General features: G+C 36.6%; 1 protein-coding gene across 1 annotated transcript in view; it reads right to left on the bottom strand.

The window, feature by feature from the left end:
* Positions 1–10279, bottom strand: part of AOX1 (aldehyde oxidase 1) — a 72281-nt gene extending 62002 nt beyond the window's left edge. The window contains exons 1-7 of the mRNA XM_034430468.3: positions 10168–10279; positions 7873–7930; positions 7346–7442; positions 6411–6519; positions 5260–5386; positions 4074–4135; positions 3742–3843 (exon numbers count right to left, since the gene is read on the bottom strand). Coding sequence (XP_034286359.2) covers positions 3742–3843; positions 4074–4135; positions 5260–5386; positions 6411–6519; positions 7346–7442; positions 7873–7930; positions 10168–10221 — 609 coding nt within the window. The 5' untranslated portion in view covers positions 10222–10279. The remainder of the gene's footprint in view (positions 1–3741; positions 3844–4073; positions 4136–5259; positions 5387–6410; positions 6520–7345; positions 7443–7872; positions 7931–10167) is intronic.
* Positions 10280–17149: the final 6870 nt, after the last annotated feature.

Here is a 17149-nt window from a genome sequence, read left to right as displayed (position 1 = left end):
GAGGGGAGGGTTAGGGAGGGTTAGGGAGGTTGGGAAGTTTGGGGGGGTGGGGGGGGGAAAAGGGGTGAAAATGTAATTGTAAAACTTTTGCAATAAAAAAAAAAGAACTATGGAAGAGGCAGAAATGAGATAGTATCAATCTATAAAAGGGTACTAAGAATGATGAATGCAATTATGAGCCTATAAGCCTTTTGAATGTTGTTAGCAAATTACATGCTAAACATCTATCACAGGTTCCAAGACTGGATAGAGATTTAGAGGGAATAATCCAAAATGAGCAGGCAAGATTCAGAGAAGGAAAGTCAACAATAGACCATATTTTGGTACTCTACCATCTGGTACAAAAATACACTCATAAAAAGAACTCTTCTCTCTTCATGGCCTTTCTAGATTTTAAACATACCTTTGATTCACTTTCCAGGAATGGCAAAAATAAAAAATACAACTATTGACAAGTGCCTCCTCTCTCTATACAGAAATAAAACCCCACCTTAAGAGTGAATGCAATACCCAAGGGTCCCTCTCTGGCACAGTAAATATTCAGAAAGGGGTTAACTTGGATGTCAGTTCAATAGTAGACGTTGTTCCTTATCCAGATTTCTATGTGGATAAACTAGCAGGGTGCAAAATCCCTATACTCCTCTATGCTGTTGCTGCCGCCATAATTTTTATAAACCCTCATGGGGCTGAAAAGAGCAATGGTAGGAGTATTTTGGTACTGCAGAGAAAAATCACCTGATTCTTAATTTTGATAAATGTAAAATTCTGATCATTCTAGTAGAGTCATCCAACAAGTAGAAGTGCACAAATTAGGGTGTGTTACTGCATTTAGGGTGGTTCCATTCTAAAATCACCTGGAAATCACATCACATCACATAATCGCATAATACAGCCAGTTCTTAGGTCTACAATTGCTATTATGTGCTTCTTTTATACAAGTGGTGGAGAACTAATCCTTGGCATTAAAACTGGCCAAGATCCTTTATGGGGCACAAGTAGAAATTTATATGAAGAAGGATGCACTGGGAACAGTGCAAACAAAATTTTTGAGATCAATCCTTGCTATACCCAATGGAACAGCAAATCCCAATTAATGCTTGAATGCCTGCAATCTAAATAAGGGCTTGGAGGAGGATGATAAACTACTGGCTGAAAATCTTTTCAGTTGGATTGACCCTTGAGTTTTAATAGATAATTTTTCTTTTCCCTGGAAACAGGCCATAGAGGAGAAATTGGTATCACACAGACGTTATGTTTCATTCCTCATTTATTTAGGATATGGGCAAACTAAATATCTGTTCACTCAGAAAGTAAGGGATATGGAGTTTCAGGTTAAAGTTAATAGGTTGCCCCAGATGGTAGAAATTGGATACAGCAAATAAGAGCACTTGGGAACCAGAAAGATATCTATACAATCTAACTTCCCCCAGGGTGAGATAGTATTTTTCACACCCAGGCATAAAATCTTACCATCTGCATTGCTGCAAGGCAGATACTCCAAAATCCCATTAACTAAGCATACCTGCCCATGTGGCGACAAAAGATCAAAACCATTTCACATACATTACTATAAAGATACTTATCTGTGTAGTAGGCTGTATTGATATTATCCTTCCCATCTTCTCATCTTTCCTACTACCTTGTATTGGTATTTATAATGTATTACTTGTTATATCTTATGATTTATTATCGTGACTATGATCTATGATATATGTCCTATCACTTTGTTGTTTGCATGTACACTGAGAGCTTATGCACCAGAGACAAATTCCTTGTGTATCCCATCACACTTGGCCAATAAAGAATTCTATTCTACATTGCTTAAATTCTCCACCTACTATGTACATTTTCAGGAAGACCCAACTGTTTCTAAGTGAATCTTCTTCTAGAAATGCCTGTGCAGTAGTCAAATTCTGTTTTGCCACAAGGCGGGTGGTTTGGAGAACCGGTAGCAAAAATCCCTGCCCACTCCCTATGTCCAGCTGAGCTGCGCGATCATCAGAGGCTTTTTAAAATACTTTTAAAAGTAAAAAGAAGAGCCTCTGATGATCGCATGGCTCAGCTGGGATCATCAGAGCCTTTTAAAAGCATTTCTTCTACAACCTCTTCAGCCGAATGCCTCAGATCAGCATTGTTAGAATTCAAAAACAATCCTGCACTGATAATGTTAGAGTTCTTTAATTATGAGTAGACAATGTTCTCTGCCAATTTTTCTAAAGGAACTGAGAAAACAACAGGTTTTCACTTTAATCTTTTCAGAGTACATTAATCCTTTTTTAAAAAGGGGCGGGGAGGCAAACACTGTTCACAGAATGTAATCCTGTTGGCCATGCTCGATTTTCCTGTTCCAGATCAAGTATCAGAATCAATTAACACCTGGATATTTATGCAGGTTTTAGGCAAAGATCTTCCTCTGCTGTATTACTGAAAGGTGTGGTGAACATTTTTTAATTTCTTTGAAACCCTCCCCAGGACATTTTAATTTAAACATTGTTACATTTGAATCCTGTCAAAGTGTTAATCAACAAGTTATACAAATCACAATACCATCCTTGTTAGAACTTGTCTCAGCACAAAACAGCTTTGGAAGGCAAAATGTTTTGACAATCCTTGGAAATCATTTCATTAAACTAGTGAATTACAAAACCTGTATATCGTGCATCTTTTTTACATCTGGTGAGATTTCACTTGACTAGTGAAACAAACTAGTCTCCTCTTCCCCTAAGAATTATATTATTAATATTATTAGATTTCATTGAAAATTAAATCATATTACTTCTAAATATAGGTATGAAATTGCTATTCCAACTTCTGAAATAGCAATGCATGGATATGGAAGTATATCAACTCTTGATTCTAAGACTGCAATATTATGTCTAATTATGTGAAAATAAACTTCACTGAACACGCCTGATTCAACAAGGAAAAGATTCAGATACCATTGGATTAAAGATTTGGCAATTTCCAATGAATTTTCATAGCAAACATAGGTAAGGCTATGAGATGTGGGCTGCAAATGAGATGACCAATAAATGCCAGAAAGAAAAAAACTAACTTGCGGACATTTGGATGTTATGACACAATCTCTGTGGCTTATTTATGTCAGATATTAGGATGCAAGTATAAAGAGCTGTGAACTAGCACAGATGCCAGTTGTCAGCAGGGTAAAATCTAATAAGGTTAGTAAATGTCAAAACCTGAAAAGGGAAGAATATATTTTCCACCCCAAATAATGTAAATACTTTCAGACACTGTGCACTTTGCACATGTTTAGAGGCTAATTCAAAATCTAGTGTAATCATTAACATCTTTTTATGTCCCCTATTCAGTGGTGGGATTCAGATGGTTCTGTCCAGATCGGGCGAACTGGTAGCGGCGACTGCAGGAAGCTCCGCCCACCCACCTGGACGTAGTGCATGAGCACTGCGCATGCGCAGAAGGCCATGTGCATGCATAGAGGAGGCGTGTGCTCTCACATTTGCGAACCGGTAAGGAAGGTAAGTGAATCCCTCCTCTACTCCTATTAATTAAGTAGGCTGTAATTAATGTAGTGGTTCTTGTCACATATATATTACAAGCCATTTCCAAGGTAGAGGGTATCATATGAAAGAGACCTCATCATAAGATTGGGAATCTAGACATTTCTGTAAGACTGATATATACCACCCAAAATAAACCCTTTGGGACTTGCATCATGAGCTCATTCATGAAAGCACAAAAATCATAAATGTTGTAGCATACCTTTCCTCTTCTTAATGATGGATCTTCTGCATAATTCCATCTCTCTTTACTCTCCTCTTTTTCCATGCAACATTTTCCACTCCCTGCCAATGGGCAGCATTCCTAAGAAAATAATTCATTCCATGATATTCAGGAATATTATGATAACACTGGAAAGAAAGCTAGAGGGGGTTATTTATTATTGTTTTTAATTATATTATTGCTGTATATTTCTTTGTGGTCTTTACAAAATAATCACTTCTTCTATCCACTTTTGCAATAGAACAGCATTTTCTTCCATTAATGGTCACTTTCAGCAAAATCAATGCAATGATCATCCATTGTTTTCTTACCGAAGAAAAAGCACTAAAGCTGTCCAGTATAGGTCTGTATCCAGTGCAACGGCACAAATTACCTGGAAGAAATGATCACACACAATAAATTTATTTCAGTGATCAATATGTTTTTGTATCCTCCTTTTAATGCATGTGCATCACTTGGGCAAGTTAACAATAATTATAATCAACATAAACTGTACATAATTTACAAAAGAAATGAACTACTTCATACTTTATAAACTATTTTTATAAAAAACTACTTCAAAAGAGCAAACCAAAGCAGGAAGATAAACTTTTATTCAGAGCATAGAAAGAATGCAGTTTTTCTTCCTAATAGTTCTCTGCAGGCATAGGATTGATTTCCATGGTGGAAGTGCTTCCTCTCTGGTCAAATCTTTGCTCCCTTCAACAAAATAAATCTGTAGATTAAGATTGTTCCCATAAACAAATAGAATGTTAAAGGATACACAAAGAAGGTAGCCTTAACCATAACTTAATCAAAATGTGATTACTTTATATACTTTAATTTATTAAATTATACATTAATTTGTGTATATGTTTTATGCCATTTGTACTTCAAAAATATTTCAAAATACCTAAGGCCAACTGGAGCTAAGACCCGAGTGAAGGTTCAGTCATTGGTTATTCCCACGTTATATTTTATATATTTTAATACAAGTGGAGAGTAGAGAAGACAAATATTGGAGGTATCTGGTAGCAGAACCAAAAAAGAACTGTTTGGGAGGCAAATACTTAGATACATACAGGTAGTCCTCGACTTATGACCACAATTGAGCCCAAAATTTTTCCTCCTAAACAAGACAGTTGTTAAATGAATTTTGCCTCATTTGATGACCTTCCTTGCCACAGTTGTTAAATTAGTAACATGGTTGTTAAGTGAATCTGGCTTCTCCATTGATTTTGCTTGTCAGAAGGCTGCAAAGCTATGTGACCCTGGGACACTGCAATCGTCATAAATATGAGTCAGTTGCCAAGTCTATGAATTTTGATCACATAGGGATACTGCAACAGTCATAAATGTGAAAAATGGGAATAAGTCACTGTCATAAGTTTGAACGGACATTAAACAAACTGTCATAAGTTGAGGAGTACCTGTAAAAATAGCCGCTTCTTTTGGTGCATGTCTAAATTACTAACAAGCATGGAAAGAAAAATATTTTTTGGGAGAAAGGCAGCCTACCATCCAAAGATGCAACAATCTGTTCCATGCTGGGTTCAGGATGATTTCTCAGGAGAGAATACATAGACATCACCATCCCAGGAGTACAGAAACCACACTGAGAGCCAAAACACTCTGCCAGCCTTTCCTGGAATCAAAATATCTGAATTTATGATCCACAGGAAAACATTATCTTGTAGATATATTTATTGCTATCTATACATAGCCTGGATATGAATTAACTGTTGCTGCCATGATTTATTTATGAAATGTTATTCTTATGATTTTATTATTCAAACTCTATATTGTATGTACAGGATTTTTAAACATATTTTCCCACTGATTATTACAAAAAGCAATTAAGGATCAACTTTTACTTTTTTAAAAGAGAAAATGTTGTTGTATATACAACATAGGTCTAAACTAAGGCTACAGAAATGGTCACAACTGCTCTTTCTCCTCTGCTGCATACACTGCATGAATCCTGAGCAAAAGCTGCATTGCAAGGGCTGATGCCTGTACAAATTTTCACCACATGCAGTGCAACCTCTATGCTACACTTGTTTTTCACTGCCTTAAACTATAGCCTGCAGCACAAGACTTAAGAAGAAAGCTCCCTAATTGTTTTATCTCTGTATTACAAAGCTCCTACATGCCCACATTTTTTATGCAGGGCCAGTGCCCAGCTTGACAATTTGTCATATTTTTACTGTCAAAATAAATGAAAATGTTTCTGAACATGGAGATCTCACCCTAAAGGACCCCATGGGAACAGAGATCAGACAAGTGCATTATCATTTGAAAATGCCACATAAAAATTCAGTTACAAGTTACAACCCTTTAAAGAATCTGTCGTAAACCTGATCCTATATTGCAAGGAGTACTAGGGGGCCCCTTCCCTTCTCTGGTAAATGTGGGTCACAGCTAGAGCAGCAGATACCTTATCAACGGAAAGGAAGGAATCGGTGATGCAACCACAACAATCAGATAAGGAGAACAAAGCAAAAGAAATACTTAGTGAGATGGGAGCTAAAGAAGTTAGGAACAGAAAACTGTTAGGAGTTATTCTTCAACTCAGATGGTATGAACTAGGCTTGAGAAAAACTATAGGTTCAAATTCTCAATTCACTGTAAGTCATCATATCTTAACTGGTTTAACTGTTTATTCTTACCTGTATTGGATTAAGTTTGGTCTTTGTGGTTCCCACTCCTTCTACAGTGGTTATTGCCGCACCATGGATGGAGCACAATGGAAATAGACAAGAATTGGCTGGATAATGACTTTGGGATGTAAAGGAGAGTATCCACATGCATAACCATTAAAATAGTTGCAGATGATCTCAACACCATGTAATCTGACATTATGTCTATGACCTCAGCATTTCATAGCCCTCCAGAAAAACCCAACCATTGGGCCACTACCTTGGAATAATATTTGCTATGCCTTGAGACAAAGTTGATGCAAATTTATAATAAACATCCATGTATTGATTTTCATTAGAGATATAATAGAATTCAGAAATAATTCCTGTGATTCAAATTGAAATAAAAAGCTGTGAGAAGGGAACATGTGTGCTTGGTGGTCCCCTGCAAGACCCTTGCTTTCTTTTTTTTACAGCTTCTTACTCTGAATCCAGACTTGGACTGGACAACCATCAGGAGACATTAGAATAGTGAACAGAGTACCAAATAGGATTGAGTTAAAGGATGTATTCCATCAATCACGATTCTCCAATTATAACCTGTTCTTTCTTTGGTAATGATTCAAAAGAATTGCAGCCAAGAGAAGTGCTACAGAGATCCACAAGCATCCCACCACCTTATAGAATAAGGAAAGTGGGGAGGGGTAGTGAATATCTTCTTTTGAAGCACTGTAGCTTGAACAGGTGTTTATTGTTTTAACTGAAACTTGGCATCATTAAACCCATGTGGGCCCACTGAGATTCCAACTGCTTTACTACTCTGTTTTGGTAATTCTTGTCTGACAGAATTATTATTTTTCTATCTGTATTTCCACAATTCTTTGGGGTGAAAGCAACATCAGAGAGTTTCCTTAACTTTGCATAATCTTTAGACAGAATCCAGCTTCCCCCTTGCTGAAGGATACTGTATCTTTTTGGTTTCAGGATTATAGGTTGATATCATCACAGTACAGGCCCCACAGCCTCCAATTCCACAGCCATATTTAGTTCCAGTCAAGTGGACTGATACAGACATATTGTTAAGGAAAGAAACTGATTCCCATCTAAGACAGTATATTTTGCCAGAACAATTTCCCCATTGCTTTCAATTTCCATAGGGAGAAAGTGGGAAGAAAATAAACACAGGTAGTCTTCAACTTACAGCCACAATTGGGACCAGAATGACAATTGTTAAGTAAGGCAGTTCTTAAGTAAGTCACGTCTGATTTTACAGCCTTTTTTTGCCACAGTTAGGAAGCAAATCCTTGCAATTGTTAAAGGAATTGTGTGATTGTTAAGTGAATCTGGTTTGACTTTGCTTGTCAGAATAAATATGAACCAAAAGGCTCTGTTTTCCTAGGAAACTGAGGTTTACTTTGGTTACAGGAAAATTATCATGCATTTTGCATAATCAACAGAATTTATTATGTAATGCTGTAAAGAAAAAGGATACGTTCTTTTCTCAGATAATTAAGCAAGTATTCTTCAGGATCGGGATAATTGTCTGTCACCTGCATTGAAAGAAGATTTAAGCCTTATAAGGATATAATGCACTTTCGCCCAATAGGCTTAATGTTGCTTTTAATAATGGAAATTAATACTGCATACTTTTTCTTTCCTCTTACTTAGGCTTAGCATTACAGGCTTACAAATCTCATACCATGTTTGAATTAATTCAACTGAGACTTGAGACATTTGTTAATAGAGAAGGACAATGCAAAGTTGTTTGGGCTGTGGACATTCAGATACAATAAGACCTCTAGGATAAGAAGGGGACAAGTGGGACATGGCATAAGCCATAAGAAAAATCACAGCAAATCAAAAGATAAGAAATAGATCTTCTTTCCTTTTGTCTTCCCTCCCTCCTTTCCTTCCTTTCTCCCTCCCTCCCTCAGCAATATAACTCCATTTACATTTTACTCTCTGTGCAAGGCATGAAAAATTCCTTTCAGTGTTGATATTTTGATGGGAACAAACCAGAATAAAGTTCTATTAAAAGATTTCTACTCTGTCATAAGAAAACATCACTGTACATATAGGTTTATAATCATTTATGATATGAAAACGGTTTTATTTTTTGCCTCTCCTTACTATTGCCTTTTGTAATATAGAGACCATTTGGAATACAGTACAATTTTAGATTAAAGGGACCTCTGAAGGCAGGTCCTTCTAATGGTTCTTCTTGTTCCTAATTAAAATATTCAGGAAGCAATGATGTTATTCACTCCTCCTTCTGTTACTTCTGGATTATTTTATTATTCAAATGGCAAGTTAAGACTGGCTGAGCTGTGATTTCTATAAATTTTTACTCTGATAAACTCTGGTAAAGCCCCAAGGCACCATATTTACCTGAGTAGGAATGAACTTGAGGCAACACCTTAAATTCCTTCAGGTGTTCACTTATGTTTCTAGACTAAATCAGATGTTTCTCCCAAATATATATTGTCTCATCCTATCTCCAAATTAAAACTGCGTAAGGTGAAGAAAAACCTGTGAGTTGTGTGAGAGTAGTGATACAATTAAAAAAAAATTATCAGCATCCAATTCTAGTGATCTTTTCTTTCTCTTCCTTGGATTTAGAAACAGTCTTCCAAATTGTGGTAAACATTTCTTAACATGATTATAGATGATTTTTTAAGTGGAATTTGACTCTGTATTTGTGTGCATTTTGGATTGCTGAGCACTAGTTGATGACACATATGATTCCAAATACCTGGCAAATACCACCCCTGGCTGGCCCCAGAGTGGGGTAGGAATGGAGTTTTTGCAATATCCTTCCCCTGCCACACTCACTAAGCCACACTCACAGAACTGGTAGGGAAAATTTTTGGATTTCACCGCTGCCCTGACTGGAACTTGTTTTAGTTATGGCATCTTTGCAGAAAAGAGTAGGAGTAAGAAAAGACTGCAAAATGTTAACACACTGGGAATATGAATGAAGGTAAATTGTTTCCTGAGCATTTCTTTATATTTTAATAGCCTATTTTGTGCTTTTATCACATGGTATTAGAATTCTAAAAATATAAAAAAGCAAAAATGTAGTTCACTTCAGACCTAAGGGATGGGGACATTGAAAGTTCCACATTTTAAACCTCTCCCTCAAAATTTTCTCGTTGAAAATTCATAAAATATATTTCTGGATGCCTTCTTGTTTTCTTGCATGTGTCATGCAAACTAAAGTTCCTCTTCAGAATTATCAATTTGTAGTAAATCTGGCAAAAAGCTACTTAACATATTTGTAAATTGATGCTGTAAATATAAAACTGCATAATTATCTTTTAAATAGAAAAAGAAATATTATCTGATTTATTTCTTAATAACTTTTCAGAAGATTGTTTAGCAATGTCTTAATTAGCTTAGTCTTGGCAAACCTTTACATTAATTACAATGGTAAAATAATAGTTACACAATATAACAAAATCATTTCTATAACAGTTCAGTTCATTTAATTGGTTTAAGATCACTGTATTCCTGTCCTATCGGGCTGCATACAAATACTTGGGAGAGTAATTTTACAAGTCAATAAATATGTCGCAATTATGCAATTTTATTTCTGTGTAAGCAATTACTATTGCACAAATTACACAAATCTGTCTCTTGTACTGTAAAGATATAATATATTGCAAGTCAGAATGAATCATTGTGCAGTGTCAGGAATAATATAGTATCATAAGGCATTCCTCATCTTCCTGATTTTTTTTTAAAAAAAGAGTAAGTATATGTTCTGTCAGAGAAAAGAAATGCTTACCTTCCTTCCATTCACAAAAAATACAAGCTCATCTGATGGTTGAGGACAAGCCATTTTGCAATTGAAAAGCACACTTTAAAAACTACCAGGAATGAATGAAAGATTTTGCAGTGGCAACCAATTTCTAAAAACTAAGCAACAAATGAAATAAGGAGGGAGGAGGAGCCTGAATAGAATTATTCAAAATCTCCTTGGAAGGTTGTTTTTCTTCAACTCTAAGCATAGATGGATTTATTTAGTTGGAAGAATTTAACACTATTTAGATGTAAATCAAGTTACTTTAAGAATCATTGCACTAGGTTAAGTCTAGAGTTCAAGAATTGGGAAGAAAACACCATCTGGACTTTTCCCTTAGAGGAAGTCATATTCATTTGTTCCTATTTCACTTGGAGGTGTTCTAGAAGGTAGGGAATTTTAGGAAGGAAAACATCCAGGGAAATGATGGGAGAAGCTCTGTGACTGCTGAAGTCGTTGAGAAATCTGTTAAAGAAATCTTTCTGAAAAGATGATCCATGAGTCACAGGTTTTTTAATACTTTGCTAAAAACTCTATTTCACACAGTACAAAGTACAATATTTATTTCATTTAGGTATAGGGTTAGGGTATATGCTATATGCTAACGTAACCATTAAAAACCAAGGAACAATTTTACACTTTTTTCTTTATTTATAACATTTTTAGACTACCGGAGTTTCAAAGGAGTCTAAATAGTGTGCAATGCGAGAATATAAATTATTAATTACAAATTACAATACAGTATAATACAAAATAGGCATTGGCTCTGAAAATCCCATGATCAATTCAAAAGCCAGTCTGCAAAAACTGCTATTATTACTGGATTGAAAGCTATGCGAATGCAAGTCACCATTGCCTGGAGGCAAGTTATTCCAAAGGAGAGATATGTCAGTGAGAATGCTTGCTTTCATGTCCTCTTCCTGTTATACCTTGAGATAAAAGGGAACCTTCAGCAGATACTCCTTTGTCACACATTCTGCATGGGAAGAAGTTACTTGCAAAAGGCTGTCTATTAGATAGCCAGGTCTCTAGATATACATGAATATACCCTGTTTCCCTGAAAATAAGATATTGCCTGATAAAAACCCAATCGGGTTTTTGAGCACATGCACTAAAATAAGTCTCCCCCTGAAAATAAGCCCTCCCCGAAAATATTTAAGCACAGAGCTGGAAATCAAGTAAGACGGCAAGAGGAGCCCATCTTCCTCCATGTGCCCCAAAATAATAAGACCTCCCTGAAAATAAGGCCACACGCTTATTTCAGGGTCAAAAATATATAAGACAGGGTCTTAATTTCGGGGAAACATGGTATAAATATTGAGAAGTACATGAATTGCACTTTGCAATAATTGATAACCAATGCTGTTCCTGCGGTAATATTTGCAGCCTATTAAACATGCAGACCATGGTTTTTGGGCCAGCCAAAGTTTCCAATGATCTTCAAATGCATATAGCAAAAATACAGGAATCCAGTTATGAGATAACAATGCATCCTGTTCCAAGTAAAGGTCTCATACACGGGTCCACAACCTCCGGTCTTGGGACTGGCAACAGTCCATGCCGTGACAGAAACCACACCATGCAAACAGCGAAGCCTCATCTGTAGGATGCAGGCAGCACATGAAGCCACACCTCCTCTGATCTGTGGAAAAACCTCTCTCCATGGAACTGGTCCCTGGTGCCCAAAAGGTTGGGGGGCGCTGCTCTAATAGGCAGTCCAAGGTTGGGCCATAGCTGCCTGGCCACAGATTCTACCTGTCCATCAGGAGCTGTGAGTCCAGAAGAGCCGCAAGTTGTGGTTCTTCTTTTTCTGGTGAAGAATAATCTAGCTGAGAATCAAAGTTGGTATTATCTTGGTGTCAGTAGCCATAAGAGTTTTCAGCCACTCTGTTTTGCTTGGGTTCCTTCCAATTCAAGCATGGGCCATTTCCACACATTGCAACAACTTTTACTGGATCTCCCATTCAGCTCAGGGTGACATTATAAAGGTGGATATCACATGCATATTGGTAAAAGCTCCTCCTGAACAGATGGGTGAGTTCTTCTAGCACTTTCATGTAGATGTTCAATGGGACTGAAGATATGATCAAGAACTAGAATTAATTGATTTCTATGGGGAAATATTATATCATATGATCTTCATAAACAGGTTGCAGCTGATGGAGGTTTCTGAATCACTAAAAACAAAGGTATATCTGGCACGTCATACCTGTGGTGGTTTTAGCTCTTTTTGCATGGGAGAATAGCAGTTATTCCCATGTATGTTTGTATAGCCCATGAGGAAGGATGTTTGACATTATGATGCAAGTCCCAACTTCCATGCTTCTTGTATCCTGGTATGGAACTCACTTGAATCTCCCCAGTGGACTCTTATAACTACAATAGGTCATAATGTATTGTGAGCCGCCCTGAGTCTTCGGAGAAGGGTGGCATATAAATTTAATTAATTAAATTAAATTAATTAATAATTTTAAATTTAAAAATGCTTTCTGAAGAGGAAAGTATTAAGTTCTCACTTCACCTCTCTTGATTTACTGTAGGTTTAGTAATCTCATTTTGTAAAAGAGGGGAAGAACATAGTGAAACTCACTGGGGAAAATACCTGACTCTACGCTATATATATTTGATCCCAAGGAATTTCAGGCAATAGAAAAACCAGTTTCAACTGGCCCGAGTTCTGATGCCGTGGGTGCCACATTGCTTATTTTTGGAATTATATGTACACTTGCAAGACCTGTAAGATTTGTTATATAATCTGAAAGAACAGCACATTTCCGTAACATATCTCAAAGCAAACAATCTTCATTAATATCACTATGTGGCATTGGAGAAAGAAGAGTAATTGAAAACTTCTAACATTTTTGGCTAGAAAGATTTACTGAGTTTCACCTCTTAGGTTCTTGGAATTTTGTTGGGTCTCAGTGAGGTGTTGACACTGTCTCCTTTAAGCACCCAATTTGAAAGTTGACTCTAAGGTCGATGCTTAGAAAACTGACTTTTATTTATTATTTTTTCTGTAAACTTGAAACAGTTCTTTGCAGAAAAGAGGCGCTTGCTACTGAGAGATTTTTTCTGTCCCAATGTTAAACCATCCTTATCTCATGTTCTATGCACAATAAAAGCATTTTCTCCCTTATTTCTACAGCTGGGTTACTGATGCACATAGCTATCTTGCCAGGCAAAGATAGTGCATGATGGCACTATCTAGTACCATGCTTCATAATTATGTTGCACATAGTAGATTCAATCAGATTAAAAACATATGCTAGGGATGAGGAGCTTTCACAAGCTTCAGTGTGACATAGTATAATCAATTTCATTTCTAGTGTTAGAAATGTCCTTTTCTTTTGGGGCAAAGGGGTTGAACAAGATGTTGATGGCCAGTTTGTCCCCACAGTAAGAGAAGTAACTGTTGTGATAAATTCGAGCTTGTGCAATTAACTCTGCTCCATGGCTATGAAAAGGAATAGGAATTCATGCTTTTAAAAGAAGGTACACTATAGTACTACAACTTGGTTCAGATTGCTTCAGCAACTGGTTAAATATGGGAGTCACAATATTTATCAGGATCACTTCTGATTTGAAGATTCACATCAAACTGGAAAGTTGAATTGGGTCAATTTGATATTAACAACAGCTTTCATTCATTTTTCCAATTTGATTTGGAAAAAGAAAATGATTTGGAGTTTTAGTGATCTTTTGAATTGAATTGAATTTCTAAATCCAAGTTTCATGCTGCCTGATACCCATTACATTCAGAAAAACAGATCAAAAGGAAATTCAAACTGAGTGCACTTTAAAAATTTAAATTTACTAAGTAAGCAGAACTTCTTTGGTATAATTAGAGTGAACAGTGAAGGACTTTTTAACTTCCTGATTCCATCTGATTTATAAAATAAATCAGACTTACTCACCAGAAGTTAACTGATATCAGTCACTTGGACCAGACTTTATATTTATGAAGCACTCATTGTGTTTTATTACATGGCTTAGCCCTAGCCTATGCTAACTTTGTTTGTTTTGAATTATATTTGGCTTAACAATAGCTTTTAGTTGTTATAAAAATACACAGAAAGTTTTAAAGGTGTACAACTGTAACATGGGAAGGAGTATGTTTCAAAATTTATAATAATAATAATTATAATAATAATTGTGACAAAATAGGAAATGTGCCATTTTAATTCCCCTTCTCTATGTGTTTATATAAGATGTAAAATAAGTACTCAACTCATCAACTCCAGGATTGTGTAGAAAGCAATTAATCCTTTTCATGCAATGCAATCAGAATTCATGTTTCATAATATAATACAATCATTACAAATTATTTTTAAAAATGAAAACAAAAGTGCTGTGTAACTCTAGAACCATTCAGCACATTCTTCAATGTTTCTTGAACATTTCTTATGCTGAGAGTAATAGGACAGGTTAAAACCACTGGTTATGTCTTGGCTCTAAAATAATATGAAAACATTTTTTCCCATAGTAACTGGCATTGTTAACACATTGAGATTAAAAACGTTATTTCTAGGTAGATGCTTAGTGGGTGATATATGATCCTCTTCCTCAATCAACAGCATTCCCTGGCCTGACCCTGGGCAGGCTTGCTCTTGCTAAGAATCAGTGATATTAATAAATAGAAAATCTGGAAGAAATCCAAAAATTTTATCCACCTCACAAATACAATTTATCTGTTTTTCTGCATGAGATAGGATAAAATAAGTGTTCTCAACTGCCATCCTCAAATTTCTCAAGATAAGAGGTGGCCACTAAATACCTACGGCATTCAAAATTATTAAAAGTCAAGCCAATAGCCTTTTTTATGGTGCCCAGCTGGGCCACTTCTCCAATTTTGCACTATTAGAACTTGCTCTACCCAAATTTCTAAGATTTCCCCTTCAAGTCTCAAAATATGTCTCTAATGCCTCCCTGAGATTGGAGACAAGCCTCATGAAAGTAGAGGTTAGAGTGTGGGAGGCCATAAAGAAATGGCTACATCACATAGCAAAATTCATGCATACATATATAAAAGAAAACATGTATTTTATGCATGGAAAAAACACATATCCAGAGATGGGCTTCAGCTGATTCAGACTGGTTTGGGTGAACGGGTTGTTAAAATTCTGCTCAGTTCGGCGAACTGGCCAATTCCACCATTTGGCCATTTTTTGGGCCATTTTTGGGCTGAAAACATCCCAAAAATGGCCTGGAAAATGGCTGAAAACAGCCCAAAAACAGCCCAAAAATGGCCCGAAAAATGGCCTGAAAAATGGCCCCAAAATGGCTGAAAACAGCCCAAAAAAGGACTGAAAACAGCCCAGAAATGACCCAGAAAATGGCCTGGAAGATTTCAAATCTTTAATTACCTCTCTTGAAGCTGTACAACAATCTGGATTTGAAAGGAGAAGAGGAATTCGTAGCTTGTGTGGGCACACACTTCAGACCTCTCAATACCTCACATCCATTGTGCTTTTTCCTGCCCTGCTGCACAAATCTTTTAAACATTTGCTGGCAAACACAAAGTAAGCCTTCACCCCAAAGCATATTCCCCCTTCTGAATTTGGATTATTACACACCTATATTAAATAGTATAAAATTGCATTACTAAGCACAATAACACCTGGACCATAGCAAAACTTTGTGAAAAAAAATGATATTAGTTGCCATTCCCCATATATAGATTATGTTGAACAAATGTAATGTCTTTGGGTTGATTTAAAGCCAAGATATGAAAATAAGGAAAACAAGAAAACTTCATCAAAAACTTGAATTGCCATAATGTTGTTTTCTTAAAGCCCCCTGCTTCCTTCTTTGCTCCAATTACAATTTCTGTATTAATAAACTTTATGTCCAGGTTTAGAACCAATTCTGAGAAAATAAGCTTGAAAGAGGGTCAAAAATCCTTCCACCCACTTGGACCTTTCCTCATATCAGTTCATCTCTTTGCAAAACAGGTTGTGCTTTAAAACACATATCTGTCTGTAGCACATTTAGTTGGACAACAAGAAGACTCTTTAGACTGAAATCAAGGAAAGAAAGGAGGAAAGCCAAGAAACCCTCCCCCCAAAAAAGTAATGGCATGGGGTAGGGAAGGAATCTTAAGTATCAGTGTAAAAGTCCCTTTTTTCCAGGGATAACAATTCTAGGATAAATCAGATCAATAATGTCTGTGTATGTATCTCTGTTGCTCAGCTTTTCCTCATTATCTGACTATTCCAGAATATAAATAAAAACAGAGGAGGACAGTTTTATGATTGGGAGAACTTTGTGTCTAATTTTAGGGCCAGAATGATCACAGCTCAATGACAGAACATAGATATTGCATATTCAGGCAAAGCAGGGCTGAGGAAAACTTCTCTTGAGATCATTGCGAACTTCTCATAAATTATGGCCCATGAAGATGGGGAGATTAGTGATTCTTAGATGCCTTTCTATATTTTTATGCATAAAGCATGTTTCTATTAGAGTCTTCTTTCATAGATATGCTGCTCAGGATAATCTGTAATACGTTGGGGTTTTTTTTTTTAGAAAAAGGAGACCAAAGCACAGATCCCTAAAAAGGATCTTAATTTGTCCATTTTTGACAGGATTTTTCAAACTTGCAATCCTAAAATGTGTGGACTTCCAGAATTGCCCGGACAGCATTCTGGAAGTTGAAGTCTACATATCTTAAAAGTTGTCCAATTTGAAAAACAGTGATCTATCAGAACATCTAGCTCAGTAGTATCCAACCTTGGCAATTTTAAGACTTGTGGACTTCAAAACGGGCTTCAAAAAAATGGATAGGGTGGGGCGAGCCAGTGGTGGGATTAGCCCGAACCGGTCCGAACCGGCTGAATCCCACCTCTGCCTTTGAGGTGATTGGCCGGGACGTGGGGCTGGGTGTGATGAGTGATGTCAAGTTGACCACCCCCACCCAGTCACATGACTATGCCTACCCAGCCAGTCATTAGGGCAGAGAACCAGTTGT

The sequence above is a fragment of the Pantherophis guttatus genome, chromosome 1, assembly GCF_059756535.1.
Source record: "Pantherophis guttatus breed Tessera chromosome 1, ASM5975653v1, whole genome shotgun sequence".
Taxonomy (NCBI): Eukaryota; Metazoa; Chordata; class Lepidosauria; order Squamata; family Colubridae; genus Pantherophis; species Pantherophis guttatus.
The sequence above is the reverse complement of the archived record's forward strand: the minus strand, read 5'-3'. Positions and strand labels throughout refer to the sequence as shown.